General features: G+C 39.0%; 1 protein-coding gene across 1 annotated transcript in view; it reads right to left on the bottom strand.

Annotated features, from left to right (window-relative positions):
* LOC128666885 (cytochrome P450 2G1-like) overlaps window positions 1–5,163 on the bottom strand; it is a 97,521-nt gene extending 92,358 nt beyond the window's left edge. Inside the window, exon 1 of the mRNA XM_053721691.1 lies at window positions 4,976–5,163. Within this exon, the coding sequence (XP_053577666.1) occupies window positions 4,976–5,149 (174 nt within the window). The 5' untranslated portion in view covers window positions 5,150–5,163. The remainder of the gene's footprint in view (window positions 1–4,975) is intronic.
* Window positions 5,164–15,041: the final 9,878 nt, after the last annotated feature.

Genomic DNA, 15,041 nt, shown 5'->3' with positions numbered 1-15,041 from the left:
AACCAATCTGGGCCGGTGACCTCACTATGCTGGTTGTATATATATATACTAAATTATGGTTAGGCTTAGAATATAGTTTAGCCTCAGATGCCGCCACCCGTAGATAAGCCTTAAGCTTCTCAAGTTAATAAGTTTAGAGTTTGCCTGGTTTTGTTTAATAAACGCGACCTTGCTTCACGGTCTTATACCTCCAAATATGTGTCTGTGTCTTTATTGGGTAAGGTGGGAATGAAGTCATGGCGATTTGACCCTTATGGTAGTGGAAGGCATATTTGTGCATGTAACGTCTTAAGGGTTATGCTGCCTGACTGGAATGTGAAGCTGTGCAGTGTGTGAGTTTGCAACAATTGTTGCAATATGTGGGGTGGGGACTCTTACCTGTTATAAAAGTGCATGGATGCTGGAACACTTCCTCTTTCTTGTCTGCAACTGCTGGAGAAAGGTTTTTTCCCCGCCCATCCCTCCCTTGTTGTTAACATGTTTGATATTTTGTTGCAGGAAAGGGGGGCAGCACTGAGGGAACAGCTGCCATTAGGGTGGTTTTGTTAGGACTTTGGCAGGGGCATGCCTACTCAGGCTAGCTGATCTTAAGTCCAAAGTGGTAATTTTTGGCTTCACATAATGGGCGTTTGTTGTGCGTCTTACGTCTAAATGATGACCTTTATGGGTATGGAGCAATTTGCTAGCATAAGAGTAGAAATCATCGGCTGGCGTGGCGGGGTCCCGGCCGAATAATTTTTATGGTTTCCGCGAGGGTGTGGTCGAGCTAATGGGAGGGGCATGATGTTGCAAGTCGCAGCTTGTAACGCCTCTCCCGCGGGCCTGCTGACCTAGAAACCCCTTGTGGATGATGCCAGCCTCTGAAGGGCAATGCTCGGCAGGAGCATTGCAACAACCAATCCGGGCCGGTGACCTCACTACGCTGGTTGTATATATATATATACTAAATTATGGTTAGGCTTAGAATATAGTTTAGCCTCAGATGCCGCCACCCGTAGATAAGCCTTAAGCTTCTCAAGTTAATAAGTTTAGAGTTTGCCTGGTTTTGTTTAATAAACGCGACCTTGCTTCACGGTCTTATACCTCCAAATATGTGTCTGTGTCTTTATTGGGTAAGGTGGGAATGAATTCATGGCGATTTGACCCTTAAGCAAAAACTGTAAACAAATTTAGTAAATAATATTGAAAATGGCCCAGTAACCACTTCTATTACTGTAATCACCTTACAAAATGGTCACCATAGGTAGCCACATGTAAAATAGGGAGCCATACAGGCTTTTGAGTTGCTATAATGTAGATTAGAGAGGTCCCATTGTGCAGTACAGAAATAGAAGCACTTTTTTCTTGCAAGGTGTTTACTGTTACCTCAGTGATCACCTGACTATACTGTTACCTCAGTGATCGCCTGACTATACTGTTACCTCAGTGATCGCCTGACTATACTGTTACCACAGTGATTGCCTGACTATACTGTTACCTCAGTGATCGCCTGACTATACTGTTACCACAGTGATCGACTGACTATACTGTTACCACAGTGATCGCCTGACTATACTGTTATGTCAGTGATCACCTGACTATAATGTTATGTCAGTGATCACCTGACTATACTGTTACCACAGTGATTGCCTGACTATACTGTTACCACAGTGATTGTCTGACTATACTGTTACCACAGTGATTGCCTGACTATACTGTTACCACAGTGATTGCCTGACTTTACTGTTACCACAGTGATCGCCTGACTATACTGTTACCACAGTGATTGCCTGACTATACTGTTACCACAGTGATTGCCTGACTATACTGTTACCACGGTGATCGCCTGACTATACTGTTACCACGGTGATCGCCTGACTATACTGTTACCACGGTGATCGCCTGACTACACTGTTACCACGGTGATCGCCTGACTATACTGTTACCTCAGTTATCACCTGACTATACTGTTACCACAGTGATCACCTGACTATAATGTTACCTCAGTGATCAACTGACTATACTGTTACCACAGTGATCACCTGACTATACTGTTACCTCAGTAGACAGGACGGACAGGTGGACGGACAGACAGAAATATATAGATAGATAGTCAGATAGATAGAAGACAATGGCCTCTAGTTATCAAAGTCTGGCGGACCTGATCCGACAGTGCGGATCAGGTCCGCCAGACCTCGCTGAATACGGAGAGCAAAACGCTCTCCGTATTCAGCATTGCACCAGCAGCTCACAAGAGCTGCTGGTGCAACGCTGCCCCCTGCAGACTCGCGGCCAATGGGCCGCCAGCAGGGAGGTGTCAATCAACCCGATCGTACTCGATCGGGTTGATTTCTGGCGATGTCTGTCCGCCTGCTCAGAGCAGGAGCACAGGTTATGGAGCAGTGGTCTTTGTGACCGCTGGTAATAACTGCTGTTTCTGGCGAGCCTGCAGGCTCGCCAGAAACACAGGGCATCAAGCTCCATTCGGAGCTATGCCCCTATATAAAATTGCTATAGTATACCTATTTGGCTCACATCAATGCAGATATGTAATGCCTTGTCTACCAGATTACAAAGGTCTTATTTTTTAGTCATTTCTACTATGTTGGATAGGGATTTCGTCATATGTTTTAGATCAGAACAATATTTAAACTAGAGAACACAATGAATCTTGAGTTATAAAATATTATTGACCTATGGTCTTAATCAGAGGCGTAACTAGAAACCGCAGGGCCCCGGTGCAAGAATCAAATCTTTTTTTTTTTTTGCAACATGTAACACTGTAAAAAAATTCTGTTAATCATGTCAACTTACACTTAAAATGAGAAAAGGACAAACACACCTGCACGGATAGCCTGATAGTGATAGCTGTAGAGGGGGGGGTAGGGACTGTAGTGGGGTATAGGGGCTGTAGGAAAATAGGGGCTGTAGTGATGGGATAGGGGCTGTAGTGAGGGGGCTGTACTGTGGGGATAGGGGCTGTAGTGAGGGGATAAGGGCTGTAGTGAGGGGATAGGGGCTTTAGTGAGGGGATAGGGGCTTTAGTGAGGGGATAGGGGCTGTGGTGTGGGGATAGGGGCTGTAGTGGTGAGAATCCTCAGTGGCATATTTAGGTTTTGTGCTGCCCTAGGCACTCAAAATTCTGCTGCCCTCCCAGGTTTTAGGCTTTTTTTAGTTATAATATTTTTTTGGTCATAGTGTAAATTTTTTTTTTTTACATTTTTTAGAATAAATACACACACACACAAATACATATATATATCTACTACACATGAGTTGCAAGTACATGATGTAGTTTGTACACTTTATTTTTAGTGCTTGGGCACTAATTTATATATAATATATACACGTATATATATATATATATATATATATCTTACTAGTTGTGGAGAAAATGTACTAGTCCACTCCGATATATACTGTATATAGGGGCATATACAGTATACTGCTGTCACTACCCCAGTCACCTGCTCACACAGTGTCTTATTCTCCCCATTTGTTTTTATTATATGTCACCCCCAGCTTACCCCATATAACCCGTGCCAAGCAGATTTTCTCCCAGCCAGATGAGAGCCGACATGACATGACACAGTGTCAAGTTGTGTAGACATTATTATAAATAACTGCAAACATTAAAGTCCCATTCAAAATTTAGCCCATATCACTCCACTCTTTAAATGACTAAAAGTTCTATACTTTATTCATCCATATTACAAGGATGTTCCAGATAAAATAGAAGCACTTTAGTGCATTTCAAATTTGTGTAGGAGCATTTTTTTTCAGTGAGATGTTGACTGTGCACATGCACATTAAGCATATATAATCTAAATATGTTTCATATCAGCATTTTAAATAGTTTTTGTGGTCAGAGAGCTGTCAGTGACTTGTATCATGCAACCCAATGCATGACTCATATAATCCATTGTGTATTAGTGTGTGCAGGCATTATATATATTGTATAGCTGATTGCATGCATTATGTTGTATGATGATTGCAGGCATTGTGACTGTATTATTAGTGTGTGCAGGCATTATGTTGTATAGCTGATTGCAGGCATTGTGCACATATCACTGTGTGAACGCGTTGTTGGTACATCGCGCACAATATATAAGTGTGCATATAAAATATTGAGTATTGCTCTGTGCATGTGTTGTTATACACACATTTATTGTGTTTGAGGGATAAAAATGTGCAGAGAGAGATGAAGAAGATGCAGTACTAACTTTTTGTTGTTTCCGGGGTCTGTAGGGGATTCTGTAGGGGTCTAGGGGATTCTGCTGGCTGCTCCACTGATGAGGACTGACGGGCTCCATCCCGAGAACTCATGCCATATGTAGACTGTAGTACAGTGTCACTCACTCTCACAGTACTTACCAGCAACGCTGGGCAATGTGGTGACTGCTTGGTGTTCTCAGCTGCCTGCAGCACTGCACTGCATAATGCATGTCTCTCCTTCTTTCCCGCTACGCAGGAAATGAATCAGAGCATTGCCATGGTAACCCGCGGCAATGCTCTGATTTAAAAGTGTCAGGAGCCAGGCTGAAGGAGCAGCAGTAGACAGGAGATGAAGGAGGGGGGCTGCGGGGGGGGGGTCGGGTGAGCTGACAAGAAATGTAAAAATAAAAAATAATAAAAAAAAGTTTAAAAAAAAAAAAAAGTTTAAAAAAAAAAAAAGTTTAAAAAAAATAAGTGTTGATGCTGGGGCCTCCCGGGGCCCGGTCACGACCGCGACTGCTGCATCACTGATAGTTCCGCGCCTGGTCTTAATAAACATGTCTATATATATATATATATATATATATATATATATATAAATTGGGTACACTTCTATATCTTTTGATGGGATCCATCTACATTGCTTAAACTGTTAATGCAATATAACAATAATAAAAGTTACCGAAAAATATAATTTCCCCACTCAAAATGTTGTATTCATATCTCATCATGTCATCTTATACCCTGTGATTAGAAGGAAAAAAAAAGTTATTAAACTTACTTTCATCAAAGACTTTACAAGTTCCCCCCTCTTTACATGCAGTAAGTTTCCAATGATGGGGAGAGGGGTTGGACCTGGGGGGAGATTGCTTTTCTTGTAGGTTCTTTTCCATAATGAGTATATATAGGAGAGTAATACTGCCAAAAACAGCGTCCATAGCCATGAAGTATCCATGATTGTAAGACAGCAGCCAGTTCATACACTTACAGATCCTTGAGTAAAGTTGTGTTTTAATACTGAAATGTAATGGATTAAAGCCAACTTGCTTGTTCCAAGCAAATAGTTCACTCTAATTTTTGCAGTCAGTTGCAAATGAGACAACATGTTAATTAAAGTTCATAATAAGAGAAAGCTTTCAATACAACTCAAATTACACTTCTGCTCAGAGAAATTAAAGCTACAGGCTAGCTCACAGGGATCATTTATAATTAATGGGACAGTGTACAGCAATTTTCATATAACTGCATGTAATAGACACTACTATAAAGAAGTATATGCACAGATACTGATCTGAAAATTCAGAATAAAACCTTTTAAAAACTTAGAAGCTCCAAATTTAGCATTGTTGATAAGGTTAGGCTGGTACACTCAGTTAAAGGGGCTGGGGAAAAAAGAAGAGCAGACATCCCCTCCCCCTTTACCTGCATATGAAAAGACAAATAACATAAACAGGAGGCAGCAGGAATCTGTAGATGTGTGTATTCATCTGACACTATGGGGCTTGGTTAGGAGTCTGAAAATCAGCACAATGTTATTAAAAAATAAGCAACACTATACATTGTTACAAAAACACTCCCAGATGGGCTATATAAATGGATCATCTACTAAATATATTTATGCAAAGAAATATCTAGTCTACAATGTCCCTTTAAATTCTTTGAATACATATAGGAAGTCAGAACTGAACACAAATTACAGGAATAAGGGAATCAAGGCTCTAGAAACAGAACTTTCCAAACTGCTGTTCCCCTGGTCTGAAAACCTTCCCCATAAGAAATTAGAGGTTAACAAATTTTCATTAGGAAATATTTTTTGAAACTTTGACCCCAAGAACTAATTGTAAAAAAAAAATTTCATGATAAATTATTAGTCCAAAATATTTATTTTTATTTTTAAATGGATAGCACCCCAAAACACAGCTTAGCCGGCAAAATATATTGTTTAAGAATCAACCACTGAAGAAACCTTATTATATAAATGTTAAAGTTGTTTCCAAATCTAGATCAACTTTATTATAAAAACATTTTTACGTGTATTTCATTATTTATTGAGAAAGGTGAATTTTATATATATATATATATATTTATTTTTTTTACTGTATTTTAATGGCATCTCTGGAAGTGACTAGCACAACATACTGAATGAAAACTTCAAGAACATCAATAGTTAAGTGAGGGAATATTTTTGGTCTGGCTCCCAGAATTTGATCTCATGTGCTAATCATAAAAAATATCACAAGTTCAACAATACATAGTTTCTATTGCAATGCCTGAAGCTTCTAACAGCCTAGTGTAAGAGTGTTTATATATAAATATATATATATATATATATATATATATATATATATACAGTGTTTCCATCTATCCAAGAATAGATGCTGCACTCACCAGATTAATATAAGTAAAATAAGTATTAAAAATAAGTATTAAAAATATATCATCCCCAAACGTATCGGTACCGATCAGGTACCTTTGTCAATGGGACACCACAATGTAAAGACTGGTATGTATGTAACACATTCTCCGCTTCTATTTAAATCAAACGTGCCTAACACTTCTGGTCGGCTGTGCCAATGCTATTACATCTGCTCATACACCATACACGCCCTCAAATCAACAAAAGCTAACATGGCTAATTAGCATAGCCTATCATTGCGCACTGCGTTTATCCTACGTCACTTGTAAATAGTGTCGCTCTGTGACTTAATCTCATTGGCCCTAGACGATAACGGTATACAATTAGGCTATTCTAATACATAGAACAACCCCATCTGTACATATAAAAAACACTCCAAAAACATAGTTACTAAACAATTAATCATATCACCAGCTTCCTGCTTTATGGAATATGGTAGATAACGCTGGTGAATTTTAATCAGACAGACACCAGTGCAGTGCCAGATCCTGTAGAAAAATAAGACTTAGACCGTCCAGTCATAGAGGCATTTGTCTTACATAAAGACACTAAAGTCCAGCAGTGTGTTCAATCCTTTAGGGGCCAAGGTGTCTAAACGATATATCCATTGTGTCTCAGTCTGTAGTCATTTTTTGTGTCTGTCCCCTCCTCTGTTCAGTGGAGGTACATAATCGATCATCATGGTCCTTAGACTGGCAGCAGTGTGCCCTGCCTGTAAAAAGTGCCTGGCAACTAGATGATCCAAGGAGTGATTTTTAATAGATACTCTTATGTCACACCAATGGTTGGCCATCCTCTCTCTGAATGTTGTAGAGGTCTTACCAACGTATACCAGGGAACAATGTATAAGTCACATACTCACTCGTGATGAATCTTATATCGTTTGTCAGTATAAGGATGATGGAACATAGATCCTGTGATCATGCTATCGCACATCGTGCAATCTCCACATTTGTAGCATACTAAATTTAGACAGTGCTAGTTCATGTGTGTCATATAAATAACATTGTGCTCACTTCTGCGGAGTGTAACAACCCACCGTAGGTTTTTGTGTTGAATTGGAACCCAGTTGCAGCAGAACAGCACTTCCTTACAATCACAACCATCAGGAAATCCTGGGAGTGGAAACAGGATCCTTTAATAATAGGCCTTTAATAATAGAATGACAGAGACAAAGTCAAAAACAATCCGAAGTCAGGGCAGGCAGCAGGCAGGTGAAGAAAAGGACAATCAGTCAGGAACCAGGATATCTGTATAACGGAATTAGAGTTAGCACAGACAAAATACAAGGTAAGGACCAGGAAGCAAGGAAAATAACCAAGCACTGACTGGGGGGCCTGCTGAGAATTTATAGGGAAACTAAGTCACGTGATCGGTCACCTGCCCCCAGTAGGTGGAGCAAGCAGGGTCAATAAGAGAAAGTCAGGGACTCTGCGCCATCTCGGTTTTTCTCAGAGTCTCTGGCCTGCTCTCCTCCATCGGACCCGGACCCCTCTTCCCTTCCAATGCTCAGACACCGAGTTTGTGTGGCGGCCGCCATTTTACCATGACAGCACGTTCGCTGCAAAACTTGGTGGTGAGAAGGAGAGGAGAAGATGGTCACAGGCCGGTGATAGGAGGCCTGGGAGGCAGAGACCTTTATTGCACCACCACTAGGATGCCTTCGGAAGCCTGGAGCGGGTAAGTGTCCAGCCGTGCCGTGACACAGAGTCAGCACTGACTGACTAAAATGCAAGTCTGTTAAAAGCACTGAGATAAGGGGGCAGTCAGCAGAGGCTTAGATACAAGTTAATCACAGAGGTAATAAGTGTATTAATGACCAACGCCTAGATTTAGAGTTCTGCGGCCAAAGGGGTGCGTTCGCTACGCGTGCTTTTTTTCCCACGCACCTTTTAAATACCGCTGGTATTTAGAGTTCACAGAATGGCTGGGTTTTCAGTGCGTTAGGCTCCAAAAAGGGAGCGTAGAGCATAATTTAACGCCACTGCAACTCTAGATACCAGCGGTGCTTACGGAAGCGGCCAGCTTCAAAAACGTGCTCGTGCACGATATCCCCATAGAAAACAATGGGGCTGTTTGAGCTGAAAAAAAACCTAACACCTGCAAAAAAGCCGCGTTCAGCTCCTAACGCAGCCCCATTGTTTTCTATGGGGAAACACTTCCTACGTCTGCACCTAACACCCTAACATGTACCCCGAGTCTAAACACCCCTAACCTTACACTTATTAACCCCTATTCTGCCGCCCCCGCTATCGCTGACACCTGCATATTTTTTTAACCCCTAATCTGCCGCTCCGTAAACCGCCGCTACTTACATTATCACTATGTACCCCTAATCTGCTGCCCCTAACACCGCCGACCAATATATTATATTAATTAACCCCTAATCTGCCCCCCACAACGTCGCCTCCACCTGCCTACACTTATTAACCCCTAATCTGTCGACCGGACCGCGCCGCTATTATAATAAAGTTATTAACCCCTAATCCGCCTCACTCCCGCCTCAATAACCCTATAATAAATAGTATTAACCCCTAATCTGCCCTCCCTAACATAGCCGACACTTAACTTCAAACATTAACCCCTAATCTGCCGACTGGAGCTCACCGCTATTCTAATAAATGTATTAACCCCTAAAGCTAATTCTAACCCTAACCCTAACACCCCCCTAAGTTAAATATAATTTTTATCTAACGAAATAAATTAACTATTATTAAATAACTTATTCCTATTTAAAGCTAAATACTTACCTGTAAAATAAACCCTAATATAGCTACAATATAAATTATAATTATATTATAGCTATTTTAGGATTTATATTTATTTTACAGGCAACTTTGTATTTATTTTAACCAGGTACAATAGCTATTAAATAGTTAAGAACTATTTAATATCTAAAATAGTTAAAATAATTACAAAATTACCTGTAAAATAAATCCTAACCTAAGTAAAAATTAAACCTAACACTACACTATCAATAAATAAATTAAATAAACTACCTACAATTATCTACAATTAAACCTAACACTACACTATCAATAAATAAATTAAATACAATTCCTACAAATAAATACAATTAAATAAACTAACTAAAGTACAAAAAATAAAAAAGAACTAAGTTACAAAAAATAAAAAAATATTTACAAACATTAGAAAAAAATTACAACAATTTTAAACTAATTACACCTACTCTAAGCCCCCTAATAAAATAACAAAGACCCCCAAAATAAAAAAAAAATGCCCTACCCTATTCTAAATTACAAAAGTTCAAAGCTCTTTTACCTTACCAGCCCTGAACAGGGCCCTTTGCGGGGCATGGCCCAAAGAATTCAGCTCTTTTGCCTGTAAAAAAAACACATACAATACCCCCCCCCAACATTACAACCCACCACCCACATACCCCTAATCTAACCCAAACCCCCCTTAAATAAACCTAACACTAAGCCCCTGAAGATCTTCCTACCTTATCTTCACCATACCAGGTTCACCGATCGATCCAGAAGAGCTCCTCCGATGTCTTGATCCAAGCCCAAGCGGGGGGCTGAAGATGTCCATGATCCCGCTGAAGTCTTCATCCAAGCGGGAGCTGAAGAGGTCCATGATCCAGCTGAAGTCTTCTATCAACGGCATCTTCAATCTTCTTTCTTCCGGATCCATGTTCATCCCGCCGACGCGGAACATCCATCTTCACCGACGACTTCCCGACGAATGACGGTTCCTTTAAGGGACGTCATCCAAGATGGCGTCCCTCGAATTCCGATTGGCTGATAGGATTCTATCAGCCAATCGGAATTAAGGTAGGAAAATTCTGATTGGCTGATGGAATCAGCCAATCAGAATCAAGTTAAATCCGATTGGCTGATTCAATCAGCCAATCAGATTGAGCTCGCATTCTATTGGCTGTTCCGATCAGCCAATAGAATGCAAGCTCAATCTGATTGGCTGATCGGATCAGCCAATCGGATTGAACTTGATTCTGATTGGCTGATTCCATCAGCCAATCAGAATTTTCCTACCTTAATTCCGATTGGCTGATAGAATCCTATCAGCCAATCGGAATTCGAGGGACGCCATCTTGGATGACGTCCCTTAAAGGAACCGTCATTCGTCGGGAAGTCGTCGGTGAAGATGGATATTCCGCGTCGGCGGGATGAACATGGATCCGGAAGAAAGAACATTGAAGATGCCGTTGATAGAAGACTTCAGCCGGATCATGGACCTCTTCAGCTCCCGCTTGGATGAAGACTTCAGCGGGATCATGGACATCTTCAGCCCCCCGCTTGGGCTTGGATCAAGACATCGGAGGAGCTCTTCTGGATCGATCGGTGAACCTGGTATGGTGAAGATAAGGTAGGAAGATCTTCAGGGGCTTAGTGTTAGGTTTATTTAAGGGGGGTTTGGGTTAGATTAGGGGTATGTGGGTGGTGGGTTGTAATGTTGGGGGGGGTATTGTATGTTTTTTTTACAGGCAAAAGAGCTGAATTCTTTGGGGCATGCCCCGCAAAGGGCCCTGTTCAGGGCTGGTAAGGTAAAAGAGCTTTGAACTTTTGTAATTTAGAATAGGGTAGGGCATTTTTTTTATTTTGGGGGTCTTTGTTATTTTATTAGGGGGCTTAGAGTAGGTGTAATTAGTTTAAAATTGTTGTAATTTTTTTCTAATGTTTGTAAATATTTTTTTATTTTTTGTAACTTAGTTCTTTTTTATTTTTTGTACTTTAGTTAGTTTATTTAATTGTATTTATTTGTAGGAATTGTATTTAATTTATTTATTGATAGTGTAGTGTTAGGTTTAATTGTAGATAATTGTAGGTAGTTTATTTAATTTATTTATTGATAGTGTAGTGTTAGGTTTAATTGTAGATAATTGTAGGTAGTTTATTTAATTTATTTATTGATAGTGTAGTGTTAGGTTTAATTGTAACTTAGGTTAGGATTTATTTTACAGGTAATTTTGTAATTATTTTAACTATTTTAGCTATTAAATAGTTCTTAACTATTTAATAGCTATAGTACCTGGTTAAAATAAATACAAAGTTGCCTGTAAAATAAATATAAATCCTAAAATAGCTATAATATAATTATAATTTATATTGTAGCTATATTAGGGTTTATTTTACAGGTAAGTATTTAGCTTTAAATAGGAATAATTTATTTAATAAGAGTTAATTTATTTCGTTAGATTTAAATTATATTTAATTTAGGGGGGTGTTAGTGTTAGGGTTAGACTTAGCTTTAGGGGTTAATCCATTTATTAGAATAGCGGCGAGATTCGGTCGGCAGATTAGGGGTTAATAATTGAAGTTAGGTGTCGGCGATGTTAGGGAGGGCAGATTAGGGGTTAATACTATTTATTATAGGGTTATTGAGGCGGGAGTGAGGCGGATTAGGGGTTAATAACTTTATTATAGTAGCGGTGAGATCCGCTCGGCAGATTAGGGGTTAATAAGTGTAGGCAGGTGGAGGCGATGTTGAGGGGGGGCAGATTAGGGGTTAATAAATATAATATAGGTTTCGGCGGTGTTAGGGGCAGCAGATTAGGGGTACATAGCTATAATGTAGGTGGTGGCGCTTTGCGGTCGGCAGATTAGGGGTTAATTATTGTAGGTAGCTGGCGGCGACGTTGTGGGGGGCAGGTTAGGGGTTAATAAATATAATATAGGGGTCGGCGGTGTTAGGGGCAGCAGATTAGGGGTACATAAGTATAACGTAGGTGGCGGTCGGCAGATTAGGGGTTAAAAAAATTTAATCGAGTGGCGGCGATGTGGGGGGGACCTCGGTTTAGGGGTACATAGGTAGTTTTTGGGTGTTAGTTTACTTTAGAGCACAGTAGTTAAGAGCTTTATAAACCGGCGTTAGCCCAGAAAGCTCTTAACTACTGACTTTTTCTGCGGCTGGAGTTTTGTCGTTAGATTTCTAACGCTCACTTCAGCCACGACTCTAAATACCGGAGTTAGAAAGATCCCATTGAAAAGATAGGATACGCAATTGACGTATGGGGATCTGCGGTATGGAAAAGTCGCGGCTGGAAAGTGAGCGTTAGACCCTTTCCTGACTGACTCCAAATACCGGCGGTAGCCCAAAACCAACGTTAGGAGCCTCTAACGCTGGTTTTCACGGCTACCGCCCAACTCTAAATCTAGGCCATAGTGTTTCTTATGCAAAACTGGGTAATGGGTAATGATGGAATTCTCTATCTTTTTAAACAATAATAATTCTGGAGTAGACTGTCCCTTTACGTATAAACTGCTGTTCACCTGGTCTGAAAAAAATTTCATTAACAAATAATATTGTGAGACTTCGGCCAAACTGAATGACCCCAAGACCTAATTGTGGACATTTTTTTCATGATAAATGATTAGTCCAAAACATTTATTTTTCTGTGCACTTCTAATGGATGACACCCCAAAACACAGCTTAACCCGCAAAATATATAGTTTAAGAACTATATGGTGCCAATTTATCAAAGCGTCAACTGATATGCTTGAATTCCGCATCACATTTGACGCAAATCTGATCCGCCGTAGTTAACAAATTGTCAACATCGTCAAATTTTGCAATGTTCAATGTAATATACGCTCCCGCGAGATCAATCCGACACAGATTGATGCTTGCGTCATTCTAGATGTTTCGAATTCACATTCGACTATTTTAACCTCTTCCCAATTTATTAAACATTCAACAGGTACGCTTGTGTTTATTCTGCCGCAGTGTATCTATCATTCAAACCGCCACCCTTGAGGCTGCGAATGCAATAGAAATCAAAGGGAGTCTGAAAACACAGAAAGGTTATGTTTGATGCTACAAGAGAATGAAGCATATTACATAATAAAAGTACTTATGGATCATGGGTTATGTTACATCTTTGTCACTCATTACAAAGCAAGGGGACAATATTATTGCTTCAGATTTGGTGCACTAGTAGATATCGGGATAAAAATGAAATAAATACATGACATAATATAGCTAACTTCCAAACAAATCAAATTGCTCGATACTTGTGTCATTGATCACTCATCAGAACTTGTAAGTGCCATTTGTTACAATGTGTATTATACTTTGATAGTATGTATATGTGAAATTAGTTTTAAAGTTAAACATTGATGATGACATTAGGACACACAGTGTAATATTTTAGACAATGATTTAAAACATCTAATGATGTTTGATTCAATATGATCTTAAACTGATAGCTCAAAGGGATAGTCTACCTAACACTAAACTTTCATGAATCTGATACAGCAGAAATTAAAATTACCTCTTTACTGTCATGCTATTTTCAGTGTTCTTATTCCTTCTCTTGAATTTCATTTTCATTAAGAAATGTCATGTAATATGCCAGCCCATTTTATAACACCTGTGTAGGTGTGGTGTTTAAAACTAGACTTCAATCAGTAGAGATTACATAGGTGCAGAGAGAAAACTGGCCCAGCTCTTAAAATATTCATTGATTTTAAATACATAAATATGATACCCTGATTACATGTTATAATCACAATTATTCTTGCTCAGAATATTAATATATTTACACTATATACATATAGTGGTATAAATAAACACAGAGATATGAAAGACAACAATGTTTAGAATAAAAAAGGAATTTAGGGACATGTAAATATGTTTGCAAAATATTTCTGACATAACACACACACACACACACACACACACATATATATATATATATATATATATATATATATATATATATATATATATATATATATATATATATATATATAGTCTATATCCAATAAGGGACTGCACTCGCTGGATTTGGTTTAAAAAACCTTTATATCTTTATTATGGTAACGTTTCGGGGTTCACAGACCCCTTCCTCAGACCAGATAAAAGTACAAGTTAACAAAATGTGCAATATATAGCACTAGCCCCACCCATCATAAACATCAAAATTGCGCCAAAAATCACAATCACCATGGTGACACATAAAAAAGGCCTAATGACCATACCACCAAATACCAGAAAAACAAAACAATCAAAAAAACAAAAAACTGCATATGCAAACATCTTGCATTACCTCATAGCTAAATACTGATATATACATATATATGTGTGTATATATATATATATATATACACACACACACACACAAGGTTGTAGATATGGGAGATTATAGGAATATAGCAGTAAGTAGTAATGGCATAGTCTCATTATATTAACTTGTATTGTAACAAGCACTGATTGATAATACACTGATACACAATACAATATATACACATAGGGTATCTCTTGTATCAACTTCATTATATCAAGCCTTATTTACAGTTCTAAATCATATTTGCAGAAAGAATATTCACATGACCCATAAAACTTGATATGTGAATATTCTTTCTGCAAATATGATAAATAACAAATGGTAAAGTGTCCCAAGCAATTTAGTGTGACTTAGTTTGTGACATTAAATCATTTTGTCAAG

The sequence above is a fragment of the Bombina bombina genome, chromosome 7 (assembly GCF_027579735.1).
Source record: "Bombina bombina isolate aBomBom1 chromosome 7, aBomBom1.pri, whole genome shotgun sequence".
Taxonomy (NCBI): domain Eukaryota; kingdom Metazoa; phylum Chordata; class Amphibia; order Anura; family Bombinatoridae; genus Bombina; species Bombina bombina.
This window is presented reverse-complemented; position numbering and strand designations above follow the sequence as displayed.